We start from the raw sequence: 21531 nt of genomic DNA on the forward strand, positions 1-21531 counted from the left end.
CACTCGATTGGATGTGACGCCATTGTCTATCGAAAATGTTTCGTTAATGTCAGCATAAATACATAGCTACTGTTGGCAACGTTTTTGTTTCAGGTTAGGATAACTGACACGATATGCTATTGCCACGTTAATTGTTTTATTGATGTTGAGAAAAAGTTGTTATATTTATATAGAAATTATATTATTAAAATAATAAAAATATTAAAAGTTATTTATAGAGAAAAGTTTAAAAACGTTTTCTGTATAAATATTTTTAATATTACAGCCGTGAAATTAAACGGGCTAGGATCTGAACGTATAAACTTTAAAGAACTGAATTCCCTGTTTTCAGTTGTAAGGATCTTAAGTTTTACTAACGTTTATTTTATTTTAAATCTTTACTATCACTTCTTATTTTCTACTTCCGGCCAGAATTATAAGCGTTAACGTATTTATGCAAAGTTTGTCTGGCGAACGCCAATTATTTAAGTTGTGGCTTTTTGCCAAGCGAAAGAGAGGAAGCAGTTAGTCGAAGCAGGCCGCTTACCTTAGAAGTTTTACTCAGTTGCTGGTTGCCTTCCAGGCCAGAGGTTTAATCCTCTTGATAATTTTTAAACGTATTGTAGTGTTCACAGTTCTCTGTACTACATACGGCTTCCTGTTAATATAAGGCCAATAAAGTTAAATTAGAGTTTAGTTTTATTTTTATACTTTTACGTTTAGACCACGAGCAGTGGGTCTTTGTATTCCGAAGTACGGAAGTTATTGTAAATAGAGAAAAATAAAGGGTTTTGTATACCCTTCTTGTGTATCCTGTCTACTTCCCACAGTTATTGAACATAGCTTTAGTAAGCTCTCTGTTCCGAGTCAGGTCCTTGCATGTTCCCGAAGAAAGTAAGACGGAACATTGAACCTAATAGTGGCGTCCAACGAAGAAGAATAACCATGGCCGAGTTTCAAGAAGAACCTGTGCTGCCTGCAGAAGCGGCTCAGAATCCAGAAATGCCAGCTGCCACCCTGGAAGGATTTGGTTACATCGTCCAGACCATGCGCGCTTCGATGAAACCAGAAGCAACATTTAATGGAAACTCCCCGGTAACCAGTTTTTTGGAAAAATTGGATGACCACTTCATGCTCTACCTCGTGCACGAATTTCAAAAAGTTACCTTAGCTACCAGCGCTTTGAGGGGCCAAGCGCTTAACTGGTTCAAGTGTATAGGCAGAAGTCTCTTGGGTCTAGCAGGAAGTCCCACCTATACTTACGAGAATTTCAAGACTGCCCTAGTAAAAGCCTTCCCTGTTGTAAGGGATCGTGCGAAATTAGAAACGGAACTTTTTAGTATATACCAGCAAAGAATCGAAAACCTCTCAAGCTTTCTTTTAAGAAAAATTCACGTCTTCAAACTCTTGTATGGAAACCGTCCGGATCCTGAGATAATTCAAGTGATTTTGCCGAGGTTACTGCCCCAAGTGCAAGACTTTATTGAATTAAGAAATCCGACTACACTGGAAAAGTTATTTGAGCTAGCAATCCAGTTTGAAAGTAGAAGAACGGCGGACATTGAAAGAAGACGCCAATATCAACAGCGAAACCAATTTGGTGCGCCAAGACTACAGCAAACTCAAGCATACGGCTACGGAGAAAAAGCGAATCAGTGCGCAAGGAAACCCGAGCATTCAAAAACAGCCGGCGAACGTCGACAGTTCAATAGCAATCCAGGAAAAAAGTCTCAAGGCCAGTGGAAAAAGAAGGAAAGCACGGAAAGGAAAAATAATTTAAACTAAAACGGATTTCTGCTGACGAGAGGGTGCGGAAATCCGAAGGCCACGAAAACCCCTCTTCCTTCAAGTTAAATACAGTAATGGTGAAAAATTTGACTCTTCCGAAGATTGAAGTGGTGGTGAATAATATCCCAGCCACCGCACTCCTGGATACAGGCGCGCAGTGTTCCTGTGTGGCAGAAGATTTTTTTAGGAAGTATTTTCGGAAATACCGCATATATAATTCGGATAATACGACAGTGTTAGCGGCGCAAGGAGAAAAATGTAACTGTATAGGTAAGAACCGCCGATGTTAAATCTTGACCACCTGCCTAATGAAGAACAGCGAAGAATCCGACAAGTGGTAAGTGAATTTGCTTCGTTATTTAGTGATATTCCAGGATTTACTCAGGTTACTAACCATAGTATTGACACCGGAGATTCAATGCCAGTTCGCCACAAAGCATACCGGTATGATAAGAATAAGGAAAAAATTATAGAATGGCATATCACCGATATGCTACGTAAAAAGATCATAACGCCCATCTCAAGTAGTTATGCTAGCCCGGTGGTTTTATGTAAGAGAAATAATGACTATCCTTTGACACATCCAAAAAGGTGGAGATTTGCAATTGACTACCGTAAATTAAACTCCATAACTAAATATCCGGTATATCTGTTACCTATTATTGAAGAAATTCTAAGGAACATAACATCCACCAAATATATGACGACTTTAGACTTAACGACTGGTTATTTTCAAATAGGGGTTAGGCTTGAGGACGTGCCTAAGACTGCTTTTATAACCAAGTCTGGCACTTATGCATTTTTGCGTATGCCGTTTGGCCTTTCAGGGGCGCCGGCAACATTTCAGCGATGTATGGACATTGTGTTAAGACCTGTTCTTGGAAAGTCCACATTTATCTATTTAGACGATATCATTATTACTAGTGATAATCTCGACCAACATGTACAGGATTTAAGACAGGTGTTTTCTTTATTAAATGAGGCCGGTCTAAAAGTTAATGTCGAAAAGGGCAAATTTGCAGCCCCTGAATTAAAATATTTAGGTTACAAAATATCTCAGAAAGGAATAGAGACAGACGAATCAAAAATAATCGCTGTACAAAAGTATCCGACTCCAAACACGGCAAAGAAGCTCTCTTCTTTTCTAGGACTTTGTTCATATTATAGGTCCTTTATAAAAGATTTTGCAGCTATCGCTGAGCCATTGTTAAAATTAAAAAGGAAAAAGGCCAGATTCTCGTGGACAACCGAAGCCAATAGTGCTTTCGAAAAATTAAAACAAGCATTAACGCAAGCCCCTGTGTTGAAATTTTCTGAAAAGGATGAAAATTTAGAAATTTCAGCGAATGCTTCGGATTATGCGGTAGGAGCGGTACTTTCGCAAAATCAACAGCCCGTGGCATTTTTTAGCCGAACTTTAAATCAAACACAAAGAAACTATTCCGCGACCGAGAGAGAGGCACTTGCAGTTCTGTTAGCAGTGCAAAAGTTCCGAGTCTATTTTGGAAAGGCGCCAATAACAGTATACTCTGATCATGCGTCGGTAACTAGATTGTACTCAGGGAAAAACTTATCCCCAAGGTTAATAAGATGGGCACTCAAGCTACAAGAATATAATCTGGTAATCAAGCATACCCCCGGAAAGGAAAATATCGTAGCAGATGCCCTATCCAGAATTAAAATAGATGAAGAAGGTAATACCGTAAATGTGGCAATGCTCACAGCATGTACAATAAATTCCCGAGAAACTGTAATAACCGAACTGGGTAAGGATCCTGAGTTTGGAAGCATTTATGAGTATTTAAATGATCCTGAAAATTTTAGCCACCAAGATATTGTGGCGATAAGAAATAGGGCGGCCCATTACGAACTAATAGATGGTCTATTATTCTATACAAAAACTACGAATTCCAACAACGAATTTCGACCTGTTATCCCAGCTAGTCTTAGATTAAATATCCTGCAGGAGCTCCATGACAGCCCTTTAGGTTCTCATGCTGGTATTCGAAAAACTATCCAACGCGTACGCGAGGCAGTCTACTTTCCTGAACTGCAAAAGTTAACAAGGGCGTATGTCCAGTCCTGCCCAACATGTCAAGCAGTTAATTGTATTAATTTCCGCCCGGCCGGGTTTCTAAATAGTATTAAATCCGAATTTCCAAATGAAATAATTGGCATCGATTTATTGGGCCCTTTCCCCAAAAGTCAGTTAAATAAAAGTCGCTATCTCCTTGTTATGGTTGATCATTTTAGTAAGTGGACCGAAATTGTTCCCTTAAAACGAGCCTCCGCGAAATTAGTTACTGATTCTATTTTAAATAAATATATTTTAAAATACCGGGCGCCCCTATCGTTATATCGGATAATGGTCCTCAATTTGTAAGTAATGTATTTGAAGACATGTGCCAAAAACTGGGCATACGTCATTTAAAAATGGTCCCGTATCGGCCGCAATCAAATATAGCAAAACGGGTCAATAGAAATATAGTGAAAATTATCCGTAGTTATGTTAAAAATTTTCATAAAAGCTGGGATAACTATGTCCATGAAATTGCTTTCGCCCTTAGGACCGCAAAACATGATACAACGGGCAAAACTCCTGCTGAGTTATTTTTAGGCAGAAAGATTATAACGCCGTTAGATAAATTATTTTATGTGCAACAAAGAGCCCCAGAATTTAAAATGGGTGATATAGAAAAACTAATTAAAGAAGCAAAAAAGAATACTGAAGTAGCACAGAGAAAACAAAAGCTATATTATGACTTGAAACGACGGGGAGTAACTTATAAAGTAGGGGATGAAGTATTAAAAATTAAGCATTCACTTTCTTCAGCACCAGAAGATAAAACTGCCAAATTTTTTGCACGATTTGAAGGACCATATGTCATAGAAAAAATAACTCACGCTGTAGTAGTGTTAAAAGATAGAAATGGTGAAACCTGCTCCGCAAACATTGATCAAATCAAACCCTACTATGATCGTAATAAAATGCAAATATTTACAGATCTTTTGCAGGATCCGGCACGGCAGACACCGCAGGCACAAGCTCCAGAGGTGGAACAACGACAAGTACAAGGGCAAGCCATTAAGAGGCAGGAGCAAGTGAAAAGAAAGTTTCCCCGCGGGAAAATTGAAGGTAGCAAGAAAAGGAAGCCTTTCCACCGTCCAGAAAAGAGAGTTCACGAACACCCCCAGAATGAAGAAGGGAGAAGGACGACGTATGTGAAGAGAACCAGGAGAAATGACGGCAACTATAACCTGGCTCTAAAACGGAAGATCTACTCATCCGACAGGACTCTCCGCAGCAAAAGTCGCCGAACTGCGGAAGGGCCATCAGCGGCGGAGGAAAAAGTACAAGGAAAATTTGAACGGCCAGCAACGAGGTCCAAGCAAGAACACGAAAGAAGTTTCCCGGTTCCGCCAAGACCAGCTGCCATCAAACGGCCAAGACCACAGGCAGAGGCGAAAAAGAAGGTATTCAAGGATGACCGAACTGGAAAAAAAAGAAAGCTTCTAGAGGAAGGCACTGAAGGGTGAGCCCGCACACGAAGAAGGATAAATCAAACAACAATCTACGCTACTTTCCAAGACTGGGATCACAAAAGAATGTCCGAATATCACAAAGATAAGTAAAGTTTTATGTTACTTTGCAAACTTAAGTTAATCTTTCATTCTTACTGCAAGTGGCAGATTTCAAGAAGTTTTACCTCATGCGAGGTCTACCTTTATCGCCAAAAGGGCGAGAAATGAGTTATGACCGATTTTCTTATTATGTTTTTCAATTACTCGCGCGTAAAACTAAAGTTGATGTATAATAGCGTTGTGTAAAGACTTAAATATTGTAAAAAGTTATTGTATAAATTTTATTAAAACATTCTAGCAAGAAAGAAGTTTTAGTCTGAAAGACTTTTTGAAATGTAGTATTATTTCAATGTAGAAAGAATTGGCACTTGCTTTGAAAAGAATAGAAGTTAACAATGTACTACTAATGTATGTTTTCAAATGTGTAAAATTAACGGCATGTTGATATGTTCTTATATACATGTTAACTGTTATTTTAAATGTTAAGAAATACCGTGATATGGTAAAAGTGAAAGTAATGTTTAAAATTTTTTATTCGTGTGACTGTAAAAAGACTAAATCATGGTGAATATGTGTTAAAGGTTGAATGATGTAGTTAGGCCCTCTGACGCTACACTTCAGAGTTAGCCACTTTCAGAATTCAGGGTTTCACCTCAGGGTTGAAATTAGGGTGTGTTACGAGGTCTTGGTATGTTGAATTTTAACACGTTAGTGTTTTGATTGTAAGAGGAAGTGTTGAACACGTAGACAGAAACACATTCGTGTTTGGTGTTCTTTTACAACACATGTCAGAGAGCACGGGGAGAGATAATTAAAATAGTCATGAATGAAATAAGAATGTTAAGAGAAATGTAATTATACATGTTACTTGCCGTTTCATTGTGTAACATTTCATTAAACTAGTTTTCCTTCCAGATCTCTGGAAGGAACCAGATTTGAATAAAAGCTCCTGTTTAGATGCAGTACAGATGAAAAAATTGTGTGTCCTGGGAGCTGCTATTGTAAAAACAAATTTCTTTCTTTTAAATTTCTAGTTTCTAGCGAAAAATGTTTGTAAAAGATTGGCCTCGCGTTAGATTCTAGAGCTAAAAGTTTTCAACAAGGTCGTTTTAGACCTCAGTTTCAAACTAATTAACTCTGGCGGGAAGTATGTAAGGATCTTAAGTTTTACTAACGTTTATTTTATTTTAAATCTTTACTATCACTTCTTATTTTCTACTTCCGGCCAGAATTATAAGCGTTAACGTATTTATGCAAAGTTTGTCTGGCGAACGCCAAGTATTTAAGTTGTGGCTTTTTGCCAAGCGAAAGAGAGGAAGCAGTTAGTCGAAGCAGGCCGCTTACCTTAGAAGTTTTATTCAGTTGCTGGTTGCCTTCCAGGCCAGAGGTTTAATCCTCTTGATAATTTTTAAACGTATTGTAGTGTTCACAGTTCTCTGTACTACATACGGCTTCCTGTTAATATAAGGCCAATCTTCCACGTTTGTTATTCTAAAGTTAAATTAGAGTTTAGTTTTATTTTTATATTTTTACGTTTAGACCACAAGCAGTGGGTCTTTGTATTCCGAAGTACGGAAGTTATTGTAAATAGAGAAAAATAAAGGGTTTTGTATACCCTTCTTGTGTATCCTGTCTACTTCCCACAGTTATTGAACATAGCTTTAGTAAGCTATCTGTTCCGAGTCAGGTCCTTGCATGTTCCCGATGAAAGTAAGACGGAACATTGAACCTGATACAGTTACTCTCGTGAGAAGCGGAAGCCAATTCATATTTGGCTTCCAGTTACGAGTCCATCTGATAAATGTTCGACAAATCTTTGATAATGATATCTGATGAATGTTTGCCAAGTGGTGTGTACCACGTATTACACTCATGTCCATAAATTAAGGATAATGCAAAATCAGGCAAAGGAAGAGTTAGAAGCAAAACAAATTTGACTTATTTGTAAAGCTTATTTATTAAACAAAAGGTAAAGAGCAAAGAAAAGATGTTATATGTTTGATATTATTAAAGGAATTAGCGATTTTTTCTCCCTGGAGCAAATTACAAAAAACACCTATTTACAAAAAACCAATATTACATGGTTGATATGATTGTTAATACATTGTATGTCTCCCACACGATGCAATATAGTCCGTACAACGCCTAAGCATGCTGAGTATAAAATTATCGATCTGATCTTGGGGAATATTACACCACTCAAAAAGCAATGCTCTCCGAAGTTCCGGTAGACATGTAGGAAGAGGTTGACGGGCTGCAACTTGTCGGCCAAGCATGTCCCACACGTGCTCTACTGGATTAAAGTCCGGTGAGAATGCTGGCCAGTCCATACGGGTGATATCCTCCGATTGAAGGCATTCGCGTACGACGTTTGCACGGTGAGTGCGGGCGTTGTCATCCATAAACGCAAATTGTGCGTCCATGGCTCCCCGAAACAAACGTACATGTTGTTCCAGAATGACGTCCCGACAGATTATGGCTTGTCATGGTTCCAATTTGAACATGCAGGTCAGTTCTGGAACCCAGAATAATTCCACTTCAAACGAGCACTCCTGCACTACCGTAACGGTGTCGTTCAATGATGTTTTCAAGTCCGCCGAGAATCAGACTGGAAGCTAAACCTCGACTCGTCGGAAAACATCACACAAGCCCACTGTTGCGGTGTCCACAATGCATGCTCTCTACTCCAGGCTAACCGCAGGCGACACTGAGTTGCAGTAAGTGGAACGCATCTGACAGGTCTACGAGCATATAGAGCAATCTGTCTTAAGCGTCTGTACACGGTCTGCCTTGAAATTGTAGTACCAGTGGCTGAAGAGAGCTGACGAGACAGGTCTGAGGCTGTGCTCCACCTGTTTCTTTTGGCAGTAACTGCCAAATACCGGTTCTCATTCGGCGTTGTAACTCTGGGGCGACCTATGCTGTAACGTCTACTCACGTTACCATCATCTTGGAATCGTTGCCAAAGCCTGGAGATGACACTCTGGGCAATTCCAAGTTCGTCTGATACTTCCAGTTGGGTACGCCCACATTCCGGACGGCCGATAATTCTAGCACGTAAAAAATCATACAAATGCGTCCTTTGTGTCATAACTATTCGATTATTGCACTGAAATGCTGATAAAGCGCCTGCGAACAATTTTACTTCTTTGCCTGTATTCCTTATATATCACTCTCTTACACTCTCGTCATTCTGACGTACCATCGGTGTCATCTGGTTACTTCCTGGAATTTGCATATGATTCTTGAAGATGTGTGTAGTGATTTTACAGATGATATATTTATTTAAGAGTTCGATTTCCGCCTGACTCCGAATTATCCTTAATTTATGGACATGAGTGTACTTGACAGATTAAATCGCCAAGTAGTTGTTCAAAATATGAAATTATATCTCTATCTTCAGTGGACGCTGAAGACTACCCTACTCAGAGATCATAACATGGATCAAACACTCTTAATGCCTGTTGCATTTGTTCATCGTTTTTGGTGCTAGAAACTTTAAGCCATACTAAATTTTTGTTTATAGCACCAATAGCTTAAGCCCTTGTTGGTGCAAGATCGTCAATCACTGCAATTCGCAGAAACCAGTTTATCAAAATTTAGCACAGTTAACAGTGACATTGCAAGGTACTCACTTGATAACCTGAAGGATCCCATCAGCAATTATAAACATCTCTCGGGCAACTTCTCCTTTTCTGCAAACGAGATCCCCCGGTGTGAATATATATGCTTTCATCTTCAAGACCAAATCGTGCAGGAATTCTGGTTGACATTCCTGGAAGATGCTCACCTGTTGAAGTTAAATACGTGAAGCTGTTTGCATCAGCAGGAAACAATAGATCACTTGCAAGCCGTGAAAATACAATTTTGTAAAAGCACAAATAATGGTAAACTATTTTCGAATAAATAAACAAATAGTGAGGCTTTGCAAGTGAATTATACTCCCATCGACAGGTACAGTTTCCTATTGCTAAGTAGAGAAAGAGTGCTTAAATTGTACCCTCCTAAGAAAAACTAGGTATAAATCGTAGGATCTAAGAATAATATAAAAATTATGTGGGGTAATGGTCTCTTGTGTTGTCGTTCCTGATATGTATTACAATAATATTCTATAAAGTCTTCTCTCTTGGATAAAATTAATAAAATATTTGAGCATGACTTTAATACTATTTAAACAACGAGTATTCTAAATCATACCACCAATAGCTTAAGCCATACTAAATTACTTTATTACTAAATTAGCTTAAGCCTTACGCTTAAAATTGAAGAATCATGATAAGATTTTCTTTTTCTCAATTAATGTTTTTATACAATTAGTTACAACAATGATCACCCATTTTGTTGTCAGCGCCATGTGGGGCCGCTGACAAAAGCTGTGCATCCATTCTTTGCATTTTAGGCACTGAATCTTATTCTCTTCGTGGTCCTTCTCACAAATATTACAGGGATTCGAAAGCTATGTGAAACAATCTGGTTGACTAGGGGGTGATTAATTACAACAATGATCACAAAGATTCTTTTTTCATTTTGTTCTCAGCGCCACCACATCCATTCTTTGCATTTTAGTGCATCCATTTTTTGCATTTTAGACATTGAATCATATTCCCTTCGCGATCTTTATCACAAATATTACACAAATATTACAGGGAAACGAAAGCTATGTGAAACAATCCGGTTGACTAGGGGGTGATTAATTACAACAATGATCACAAAGATATTTCTTCCTTTTGTCGTCAATGCTACCACATAAGTCGTGCATCCATTCTTTGCATTTTAGGAACTGAATCATATTCTCTTCGCGATCTTTATCACAAATATTACAGGGAGACGAAAGCTATGTGAAACAATCTGGTTGACTAGGGGGTGATTAATTACAGCAATGATCACAAAGATATTTTTTCCTTTTGTCGTCAATGCTACCACATAAGTCGTGCATCCATTCTTTGCATTTTAGGAACTGAATCATATTCTCTTCGCGATCTTTATCACAAATATTACAGGGAGACGAAAGCTATGTGAAACAATCTGGTTGAATAGGGGGTGATTAATTACAACAATAATCACAAAAATATTTTTCCATTTTGTTGTCAGCGCCCGCACATGTATCTGTCCTTTGCATTTCAGTCGTGCATCTGTCCTTTGAATTTTAGGCACTGAATCATATTCTCTTCGCGGTCTTTCAGACAAATATTATTGGAAACAAACACTATGTGAAGCAATATACACTGACTACCAATAAGTATTTGGACACCTGGTGGTAGAAAAAAAAAACTAACTTTATTCAAAATCAACAGTTGGTAGAGCTTCCACGAGAGGTAATTTCAGCATGGACCCTCCGGGGCATGCTTTCCACAAGTCTTTGTATGACAGCTAGTGGTATTTTCTTCCACTCGGCTTGGAGAAGCCAATGCAGCCAATATTTAGAGAGTCCTTACACTTTTTCGTGAAAAATTGCTCCAAGGGCTTACAAAATGCTTTTTCCGAAATTTTCAGGAGGCGACACATAAATAGCTAAAAACTCAGTGGCGCAAAACAGCACTAATGGGCCAAGTCCTGTAGTGCCCCGAAGTCTGTTTTTGGACCGTGGGCCCCGGGGTGCGTAAACATACGCCCTGAACAAGTGGTAAGCTTGTCGCAGGACCCTCAGTGTTTAGTCCCCAAGCGAACTTGGTACTCATTTTATCAACCCAAGGAATGGAAATCAAGGCATGAAAGGCTGAGTCGACCTTCCCCAGCCCGGCGTTCGAACTCCGGACCTATGATGCTGCTGCGCGATGCGCTAGCCACTGCGCCACCGGGCCTCACACAAATATTTTCATAAAGACCTCTTAGAAGAATACACTGACTACCAAATAAGTATTTGGAAACCTGTGATAGAAAAGTAAAACTAACTTTATTCAAAATCAATAGTTGGTAGAGCCTCCACGAGAGGTAATTACAGTGTGGACCTTCCGGGGCATACTTTCCACAAGTCTTTGTATGACAGCTAGTGGTATTTTCTTCCACTCGGCTTGGAGAAGACATAGAAGTTCCTTTACCGATTTTGCACTTGTAGTGCACCCTTGAATTCGGCGATGCAACTCGTCTCAGAGGTTCTCGATAGGGTTCAGGTCTGGACTCTGGGCAGGCCAGTCCATTCGATGAACTCCATTGGCACCATACCAAGCCTTGGCTAACGTCGAAACATGACAACTGGCATTGTCGTCCTGAAAGTAACAGGGGTCCAACCCGTAAAACTGCCACAACGTAGGAAGCACATTGTCATCCAAAATAGTGCAGTAGGCATCGGAGTTGAGCTTACCATGAATGGGGACCAAGGGTCTCAGCCCATACCAGGAGAAACACCCCAGACCATAATTCCACCTCCACCGAACTTGACTGTTGGCGCAATGCATTCTGGCAGGAGACGTTCTCTAGGTAGACGCCAGACCCAGATCCTGCCATCGGAACGGTAAAGCGTGAACCTTGATTCGTCACTCGAAAGAACCCGTTTCCACTGATCTCTACGGTCCAATTTCGATGGACCGAAAAAACATGTTTCTTTGCTTAATATGGTGTAGGAAACCCATTGACATCCAAAACAGCTTGCAGTTTTCTCGGAATGGATAAATACAGTTCCTGTATGTTTGCCAAGGGAATATTATACCATTCTTCCTGCAAAACGGTGGTAAATTCAGATAACGATGTTGGCGGCGGATAACGAGAACGCACTTTCCGTTCCAATGTAGACCACAAAGGTTCGATAATATTCAGGTCTGGTGACTGTGGTGGCCAGGGGAAATGGGACAACTCATCCTCGTGCTCAGAAAACCAGTCCTGGACAATGTGAGCTGCGTGAACAGGGGCTTTGTCGTCTTGGAAGACACCATCACCATCGGGGAACAAAGTTTGTACCATGGATGAACTTGATAGGCCAAAATGTTCACATAAGTCTTGGCAGTCATGTGCCCTGACACAGTTATCATGGGGCTAGCAGAGAACCACGATATGGCTGCCCAAACCATAACAGAACCCCCGCCATGTTTTACACTTGGCAACAAGCAGTCTGTATTATAGGCTTGAGATGGCGTTCTCCAGACGTAAACTCGGCCAGAAGTGGGAAGCAACGTGAAAGAAGACTCGTCAGACCATATTACTCGCTTCCACTGCTCTATAGTCCAGTCTTTATGACTTAAACACCCCCTTTTCCTGTTAAGGGCATTAGCATCACTGATGAGTGTCTTCTCAATTGCAGCACAACCAGCAATTCCCTGTTTATGAAGCTCCCTTCTAATTGTTTTGGTACTCACAGGGTTCGGTAACACAACATTCATTTCAGCAGTAACTTTTGCAGCTGTGGTCTTCTTATTTTTCGTCACAATTGCCCTTAATGATCGTCTGTCGCGATCACCCGGGACACACTTTCGTCCGCGCTGTGATTTAGCAGATGATGTTTTTCCGCTTTTCAAATATGCGGAATAAATCTTGGATACAGTACCTCTTGAAACACTAAACACCTCGGCTACCTTGCTTACGGAAGCACCTACCATACGTGCTTCAACAATTTGCCCACGTTCGAAGTCTGTTAACTCTGACATAATGCAATGACAACCTCACATAACAGTACTCCGACAACAACTGAACTGTTTAGCACATTTACGAAGTTGTATAGGTGGCGTCAGTAGTCAAAAACGCCAGCTCCACCTACTTATTTCATTAAAATCAATCTTTCTTTTCAAACATGCATTTCACAAGGTGGTTCCATATTTTTGTCCATCCACTGTATGCATACAATGTATATCGCTTACTTTAATAAGATCACTAACTTAAAATATTAAAATGTATAATATCTTAAGACATTAAATTTTTTACATTTTAAAAATAATTACAGAGTATTATTCTAGATTCAAAAATTGAAAACGTGACAGAGTTAAAAAGAAGAACTAAAAAAAACGCACACACAGAAATTTTCTCTTAAGGAATACAGAATTTCAATTCCAGCCCCTTTTGTCAAATAAATCTATCTGCACATGCGCTGTTCCAAATTACGGAACACGCGTAGGTGTTCTGTAATCTACTTGAGGTTTTTTAAAAATGTTATTTCTTTGTTATTTTATTTAACAGCGCAAAACATTTAAATGATATTTCCCCTGTGGATGTACAACTTGTCGATGTACAATATTTTGATGGGTTTTTAACAAAAGAATTCTTTATTTCCCGAGGAAGGTTCCATGTTATTTATCTCTTCTTCTTCATGCTACATTTAGCTTCTAATTAAATTTTTTTGGGAATACATTCTAATTTAAGATAACAGTTTTTCAGTACATTTTGGTTAAATAATTCTTGCGGATTATCGGAGCTTCAATTTAATAGTTTCATTACTTAGAAGTAATTTAAAATTTTACTTCTGTCTATTATGAATTATTTTGACTTAATATAACATCCTCAAACCATAAAGGTATGCTAAATCTGGAAAGAAAACTGAAAAACTTGCCTTTTTGAGGGTCTTCAGGTTGACGTGGATGGCCAGTTCAGTTTTCAGCTTGTCAGGCAGAATGCCCAGAGCTGAGTGAATGTCCCCTCCTCCCTGCATCCGACCCCTAAAGTAGAGACATAAAGAGAAAAAATTATGTCATCGCCAGTTGGAAGAAATCGAAAGGTTCATAATAGATACGGTTGTCTTGAACTGACAGCTCGCATAACTCCTAGAGATGGTAGAAGAGGTTTTGGAAAGGTTATAAAAAACAAGTTTAGGAATGCCCTCTTTAAGCTGTTCGTCCCACGGATGTTCGAGCTTAACCCATTTAAGAGTTTAAATTCTAGTTTAAGAATTTTCAAGCCCAAAACTTCTTGAAGTTTTGCAGAGATGTGAAGGGCAGAAGAAAATGCTTTATTTGACATCCTGTTGTTGTAGGTTTCAAATTTTGTATAGTTGTTCCCTTATATTATTGCTTTGATTTGAATTAACCTTTAACGCAATTCTAAAAATGATACATATCTTATACATATAGACAGCAAATCGTTTGCAAATATGTTAATTTAACATTAATTCCTTAAATTTCATGTTAAAATAAAATGAGACATATGACATAAACATTTTCAAATTTTCAGTTTCAAATTTTTCCTCTAAGAAACAAAGGCGTCTCAATTTAATACTTTTTATGGTATAAAATTGAAACTCTTCACTTTTTACTTTCTTGTACGAATCAGAAGAATTATTGTAATCGCGAATTAAGTCTTCGGGTGCCATATTTAGCCGGAAATACTCATTTTGAATCATCGTTCCCGAATCTATTAGGACGAATTTTTGGCTTGAAATCTGTACGTATGAACAGACTAAAGGACTCTTGTTTCCAAAACGGATGGTAAAATGTTTCTAAAATGGATTAAAAAAGGACCATTTTTGTGACGTCTGTTCTTACGTATGTATGTATGTATGTATGTATGTGTCTCGTATAACTCAAAAACGATAGCCATAGAACGTTGAAATTTTATACATGGGACTGCTATAATATCTATTTGTGCACTTGCCTCTTTTATTGCAATCGACATTACCACATATATTGTACAGACATTAGGTATTTTGGAAGCAGGCAAGATGAAAAATATGCCTTCGCCGGGCATTGAACGTCTTCGCCGGGAATTGAACCGCGGACCTCTGGAATACGCGCCCAGCGTGCAGACCACTACACCACGAAGGCACGCCACGAAGGTGGGAGAAATACCTTATATGCTCCCCCTTTAAAGGTCGACAGGGGTTTTAGGGACCCCCAATCGCAAATTCTGGGTGTGGCGATTCATTATCCATCACCCTTTTAGTTCGGGAGCCACTGTAGGAACATTAAGATTTTTTGGAAACAAGAAAGATGAAAAATATGCAACGTCTACCCCGGGAATCGAACCGGGGATCTCTGGAATATGCGCCTAGCATGCAGTTTTTTAAGACCCTCATTTTTCAAAGAAATCTTCCAGACGTTTTCAGGGTATAAAAGGAATTGTTTGAAAAGAAATTTCTATGTTATTTTTTTTGTCTGTATGCTAATCTCTTTATTCTATATTAGTTTTAAATTTTTACCTTGAAATCTTGCCTAAAATCGAACGCCGAACCTTAGGTGTGCCCAGACCGGGCTCACCGATAATTTAGGACAACTGAGAGTCTGTATTCTTTGTTTCTCCGCATCTCATCGGTCAGTTCCTTGACAACAATGCTCGTTTCAGTACTCTTTTCGAAGCTCTATTCAATCAAAGCGCCCACTTTGGGCACACCCACAGAATTAAAAGATAAGTGCTATCTTCACAAAATTTTACTTGTGTACTCCTCTAGGCCTAATTAGACTGCCTAGCTTTTTTTTTTTAAATCAAAACTCTAACTTTAAAAGGTAGCTTGCCGGAAAGGTTTAATAGGAACAGTGTTGTTAGAAGTAGCTTTCATTCATGAAAAATTCGACGAAAAATTTTTACATTGGGGAGACATTAGAGTTTATTTATGCTAGAGAATGGGAAAATGAGCAGTGCCCTCGACGGGACACGAGCCTGGGCCTATCGAATAAGCGCTGAGTGTGTTACCGTTACACCACGAAGGCACGCAGAAACTAGAAATACCGTATATACTCCCACTTTTGAAGCGCGACTGGGGATTAGGGGATCCAATCGCCAAATCCTGGTGGTGACGAATCATCATCCACCAGCATTTGTTTTGTTTGTTCGAGTATCACTGAAGACACATTAGGTATTTTTGAAGCAAGATACATAAAAATTATGCAATGCCCTTGCAAGGACTCGATCGCTGGACTTGGATCGAATACGCGCCGAATATGCTACCGTTACGCCACGAAGGCGTGCAGAAAGGAGACAGAAAATGCCTTCGCACATGTAACACAAATTTAAATACTTAATTTTCTCATTTAATTAACTTAACGAAAAAAGAAAAATTAAACCAATTACATGGTAAAGGATTTCAGTTTTTAATTCTTCTCTACATATAAACCAATAAGCAGAGATTACAAACTGTGCAAAGTAGTGCATTTAGATCACATCAACCGTATCATAATTTTTCGTTACGCGAATGCAGGAAAATGGAAGATCAGTTCATCTTTTCGTAGTCTTAATATGCAATCTCTTTAACAGTATTTTCTTTACGCTAGGATTACGCGCAATCCCTCCGGTAAACTACGGATGAAAAATAATTTTCGTTAACGTGTATTTGTGAAAAGAAACAAATTTTACAATGGCTTTAATGTACTTATGGCTTTCATAAATAGCTTAACATTTGGGAATCTATTTAAATTTGGTAGAGCGTAACACAGTTAAGCTTTTGAAAAATAAAACCTTTTCTTTTATTTTCTCGTTAAATCTTCAATTTATGGTGTAATTGTAATTACGTAATCTTCTAGATCATAGAAAGATTCGCTAATTTCCCTTAAATTGTTAAAAACCTTGATAAACTTCTGTCGTATTTTTAAAATATCAAAATGATTCTGTTTATGAAGTACTTATTATGCACGTGGATTTAACAAAAACATTTCAAATAACATTAACGATAAAAGTTTTATGAATTTTACAAAAGTAGTTTAACACGTCGGTAGGCCACACGAAAAAGAGCTATTCTTTATAAGGTTTTTCATAAAACAAAATTTCAGTTAATATAACAACCATTAGTTCTTTTTTAATTCCTTGTACGAAGTAAAAAGGAAGTATTGTAATCGAGAAAAGTTTCAGGCAGCATATTTCAACGAAAATATCCATTTCCACAGCTTTCGAATGCAATTTAACGACGTTTATACGTAATATCTGTACGCAAGGACAGAATAAAAGACTCTTTTCCTCCAAAAAAATTATAAAACTGCTTTAAAATGAATTCTGAAGAGAAATTTTCGTGGCGTCTGTACGAACGTTTGTACGTACGTATCTCGCATAACTAAAAACCTAGTAGCCTCAGAACGTTGAAATTTTGTATATAGGACTGCTATAACATGTAGATGTGCACCTCGTATTTCGGTTGCAATCGGCAGCGCCAAACGTATATAAATATATTTATATATATATCCACTCTGTTACTCGGCTTAGTGATCTCAGTTTCTTTACGCTTATATGTTTGCAAATTGTACATTTTTTGCTTTAAAAATTATTGAATTATGTTGTTTTTATCTTCCGGTTAAGGTTTTTATGCCTTTAGTAAATCTGTATGCAATATTTTTAGAATTATCAACAATTTTAAATTTGTTTAAGTGCCGCTAAGCCTAATCCTCTTCTTGATGGCGGCCATTGTTTGTTTACATTTGAAACAGTAGACTAGTGGATTTGTTGCCAATCTAGAGAAACGTAGCTTCGCAACAACAAAGATAACGCCTTCATTTATTATTGCCAATTAAATCATGCTTAATCCTTTCTGGAATTTTTTCGAGGAAATAAGTGTTTAAGATTTACTTCGTAATTTTTAATACAGATATTTTGAGTTTTTATGTATTTTTGCCTTGTCGCGTAATGAGAACTGAATTAATTGAATGAGAAATACTCAATCGCGTGTGAAAAACTATTTCTTTTTTGTTTTCGTTGCTTAATTTCTTTTATACATCATTCCAGCTTTATTATAGTATTTGAATAAAACATGTGGCGACGATTAGATAATTCTTTAAATGATAAATATTTTGTGCATTCGGAGTTATAGAACGACTGTTAAGTGAACCTAGTGCCAGAGTGTCGATATGGTAACCAAAAAGAGTGAATTTTAAGGAATTTATTTATTCTATTGTGGTTTATGCGCTGTCGGCGAAGTAGATTTAATTAAATCCAATAAGTTTAAATGAAATGCAAGAAAAAATGCGTATAATTTAATATTCCGTACAAGGAAGTCATGTGGTGTACATATCAGAATTTTTAGTTACAGTATAAGGGATTCTCTCTCTTCTTCTAGCATGCCTTCATGGTGTGAAAGTAGCACCTCGGCGCGTATCAAGAGGTCTAGGGTTCGAGTCCCGGCGAAGGCACTGCACATTTTTCATGTACTCCTGCTTCAAAATAACCTAATGACACTACAGTGACGCCCGAACTAAAAGGTGGTGGACTATAATTTGCCTACTGGGTTTCCTAATCCCCAGTCGCCCTTTAAAAGAGAGAGTATATAATGTATTTTCTCCCTCCTTCCAGCATGCCTTCGTGGTGTTAACGGTAGCACACTCGGTGCGTATTCCAGAGATCCATGTTCGAGTCCCAGCGAGGGTACTGCTCGTTTTTCACGTCTCCTGCTTTAAAATAATCTAACTCTATAACAATAAGAAATTTAGCACTGTAGAAATTTCGAGGGTTTATATACTCAGTAAATATTTTCGATAGACTAGCTGCAAAATTAATAACTAATACTGTTTTATCCGTAACGGAATCATTATCATTTCTGTCTTGTTTCTGCTCACCAAATGTATGTCCTAAAAGTAATGCTGCTATTACAAATGGCTGGACACTTTGAAGCTTGATGTACCAAAAATGTACCACCTCAAGGTGAACCTCCCCGTCTGTCCTTCTCTAGTAACGCCAGTGCTGTTCCTTAATTTCACTAAAAGTAGATAAATTGTCACATGTGTGTTTGATTCATTTCTGGAATGGAATCCGTAGGTCTTTCGTCAGGAATGACCCAAACATATCTGTAATTTTAGTTTTTCCAACATCGGGAACTTTGTTTATGGTGCACCACAGCGAAACAATAGAATTACACCCGCAGTAAAGCGAAGCTCCGTCGCAGTTTCGAAGGAGAAAATCACGGGGTATGTATCCAGCTAATCTCTTACTGCTCCATATTTTACCACAATCTTCGAGAGAGTACTTTTCGCTCGACGGTATTTTAGACGCCCTTATGTAATATAGGCCTCATACATCTATAAATTTTCAAACCTGTTCGGCGTTCCAGTCTAAGCCCCACAAACTTTCAAAACTTCGAATTTGAACCTCAGGTTATGATTTCTCTCTACTTTACACCATGCAAACAAGAGGGTACTTGAACGATTCGGTAACAAGCATGGGAAAATGAGTTAAATCTTCCCCAAATATTACCATGTCTAGAAGAAGAAATTCAAGATACAAACAAAATAGCAGATTTATGAAACATACTAATACTTTCCAAACACCTTTGTCGTAATTAACTTTTTTTGTTAAAATACACGGAATTTCCTTCAAATTTTAACATTGCTAACCCTGCTCATTTGAATTTGTATGTTTTAGTGAATATTGAGGGCGTAACAGAGACCCATTTCATTAACTTTGTAAAAGTTCTGGAAATCCTATTTTACTAACGGCGGTAATTATTTATAAACAATTGATCATATTACCCTACACAAACTTAAAATAGAAAAATAATATAAATAGTTCAGGAATGAAATGAATCATTTAAAATGCATTGTGCTAAAAATGAGCCTGAAAAATAAATTGGGGAAATGGGAATAAAATTTGTTTTAAGGAAAATACATTCCATAAAAATATGTGTTTGTCAGCTAATTTTCTTAACTTAGATAGTACTTGAAATTATTTTAAAACTGATATCAAAATTCAGACATGTTTGGTGATTGCGAGTAAAATATGCGAAGAATGCTTTCTAAGACTACAATCCATGTTTCCAGGCAATTTTGTTTTTCTGTAGAGATGACCATCTTAGCGTTGTGGTGTTTAGTGCGATATTTACTTACTCTGCTTGAGATACTGGTAAATTTCAGAATTGTTGCTTTAAGGAAATGGTCACCTCGAGAGGATTATCTGATTTTGACGATCTCGATCAAATTAGTAAGTGGTTTTCTTAGGAAAGAATATTACAGTCAAATTTTCAGCAGCCGCACTACCGAGATAGTGGTTAGTGACTATGACTACAGACAAATGACTTAAAAGGGATGAGGATTTCTGCAGACGGACAGCGTAGTTACACCAACATTTGTCCTCATTGCCCAGATGACATCCCACTGTCTCGCCATCACATCTTCAGCTGCCCAGCAATCCAGGCCACACTGTTTAACATCGGCACTGAAGACCCAGTGGACCTACTTTATACGGATAGAGCTGCCGAGGTTACAAAAGCTGTCTTTGACCGCTTCGGAGTTATATAGTTGCTAGACACGACATTATCATCATGAACAATAACAACATTGGCAGAAGGACTAGTTATTGTCGGAAGTGGTTGTTTGCGAGTGGTGGTGTAGAAAGCGAAGAAAACAACACCACAGAAATCTACGGCAGTGGGAGAGATGTATAATTAATTAAGGCTTTTTAAAAGTGTACTTACCTTGACCAAGAATAATCGTACCAACGTTGGACTCTTCGTTGCATACCTTTAGGAACTTTGTGATGCCTCATGTAAAGTTTTGCTCCGTCCTAGAACAGAAATTGGCATATTAACTGAAATATAATAAAAACATTGTTAGGAAAAGAAAACAGATTCGTGATGCTCCATACTTGCCAACGTTTGTGGAAAAATTCAGGAGTGAACGATATAATAGATGTTCAGCATGGGTATAACTTTAAGGAATTTCAACAATCATTTGAGTAAACATTCTTCGTAGTCATTAAAGTGCTGGAAATTCGCATTTCTTGATTATAGTAGGCCAAAAACATCATGTTATAAAATTTAATTTCTAGTACTTAAAGTGACCCCTAGATAAGATATTTGGTACTTTAGTTCTTGCAAAATGGTTTCGGTTCTTGTTCCACCGTGAAGGCTCCTAAACGTTCCTAAGTGAATATTTAGCGTTCTTAAACAGGCTATTTGACAAGATTCAGCGGATCTGATAGTGTATTTTCCTCGTCTGATTTCTTAAGTGAGAAAACGGGAATGTTGATAAAAACAGTTCAAGAATCCTTTATTTTACATATGCACGTCGTCGCCAGCAAGAATCTTTAGTAAATGTCGACGTGACATGCGTGGTTTATCTAAACCATACTAAACTCTACGAAGAGTCCAACGAAGGGACCAGGTATGGCAAACCTATGGTACCCATGCTACTATGTGACAAACGCTAGGCATTTCCGTGGCACGCCACACAATTACTTTTATTCACTTACATTCGCCGAAAACATTTTTAAAAAGCCTCCAAGATTAGCGGCCATTAAAGCAGATTCAGAAACAAGCACGAGAAAAGAGGCCATTTGCCATTTTCCAGGACGGAAGGGTGACTAGTGCCCCTCTCCACCATGGGAAAAGTTCCTGTAGTGGAGACTGAGTATATGAGT

At 38.2% G+C, this 21531-nt stretch overlaps 1 protein-coding gene across 1 annotated transcript in view; it reads right to left on the reverse strand.

The window, feature by feature from the left end:
• Positions 1 to 21531, reverse strand: part of LOC118195192 (uncharacterized) — a 456481-nt gene that overhangs the window by 128007 nt on the left and 306943 nt on the right. Inside the window, exons 7-9 of the mRNA XM_085816481.1 lie at positions 20588 to 20676; positions 13823 to 13928; positions 8985 to 9139 (exon numbers count right to left, since the gene is read on the reverse strand). Of these exons, the coding sequence (XP_085672607.1) occupies positions 8985 to 9139; positions 13823 to 13928; positions 20588 to 20676 (350 nt within the window). The remainder of the gene's footprint in view (positions 1 to 8984; positions 9140 to 13822; positions 13929 to 20587; positions 20677 to 21531) is intronic.

This window comes from Stegodyphus dumicola, chromosome 5, assembly GCF_044657685.1.
Source record: "Stegodyphus dumicola isolate Sdum_Otavi_A_Nest chromosome 5, ASM4465768v1".
Lineage (NCBI taxonomy): Eukaryota > Metazoa > Arthropoda > Arachnida > Araneae > Eresidae > Stegodyphus > Stegodyphus dumicola.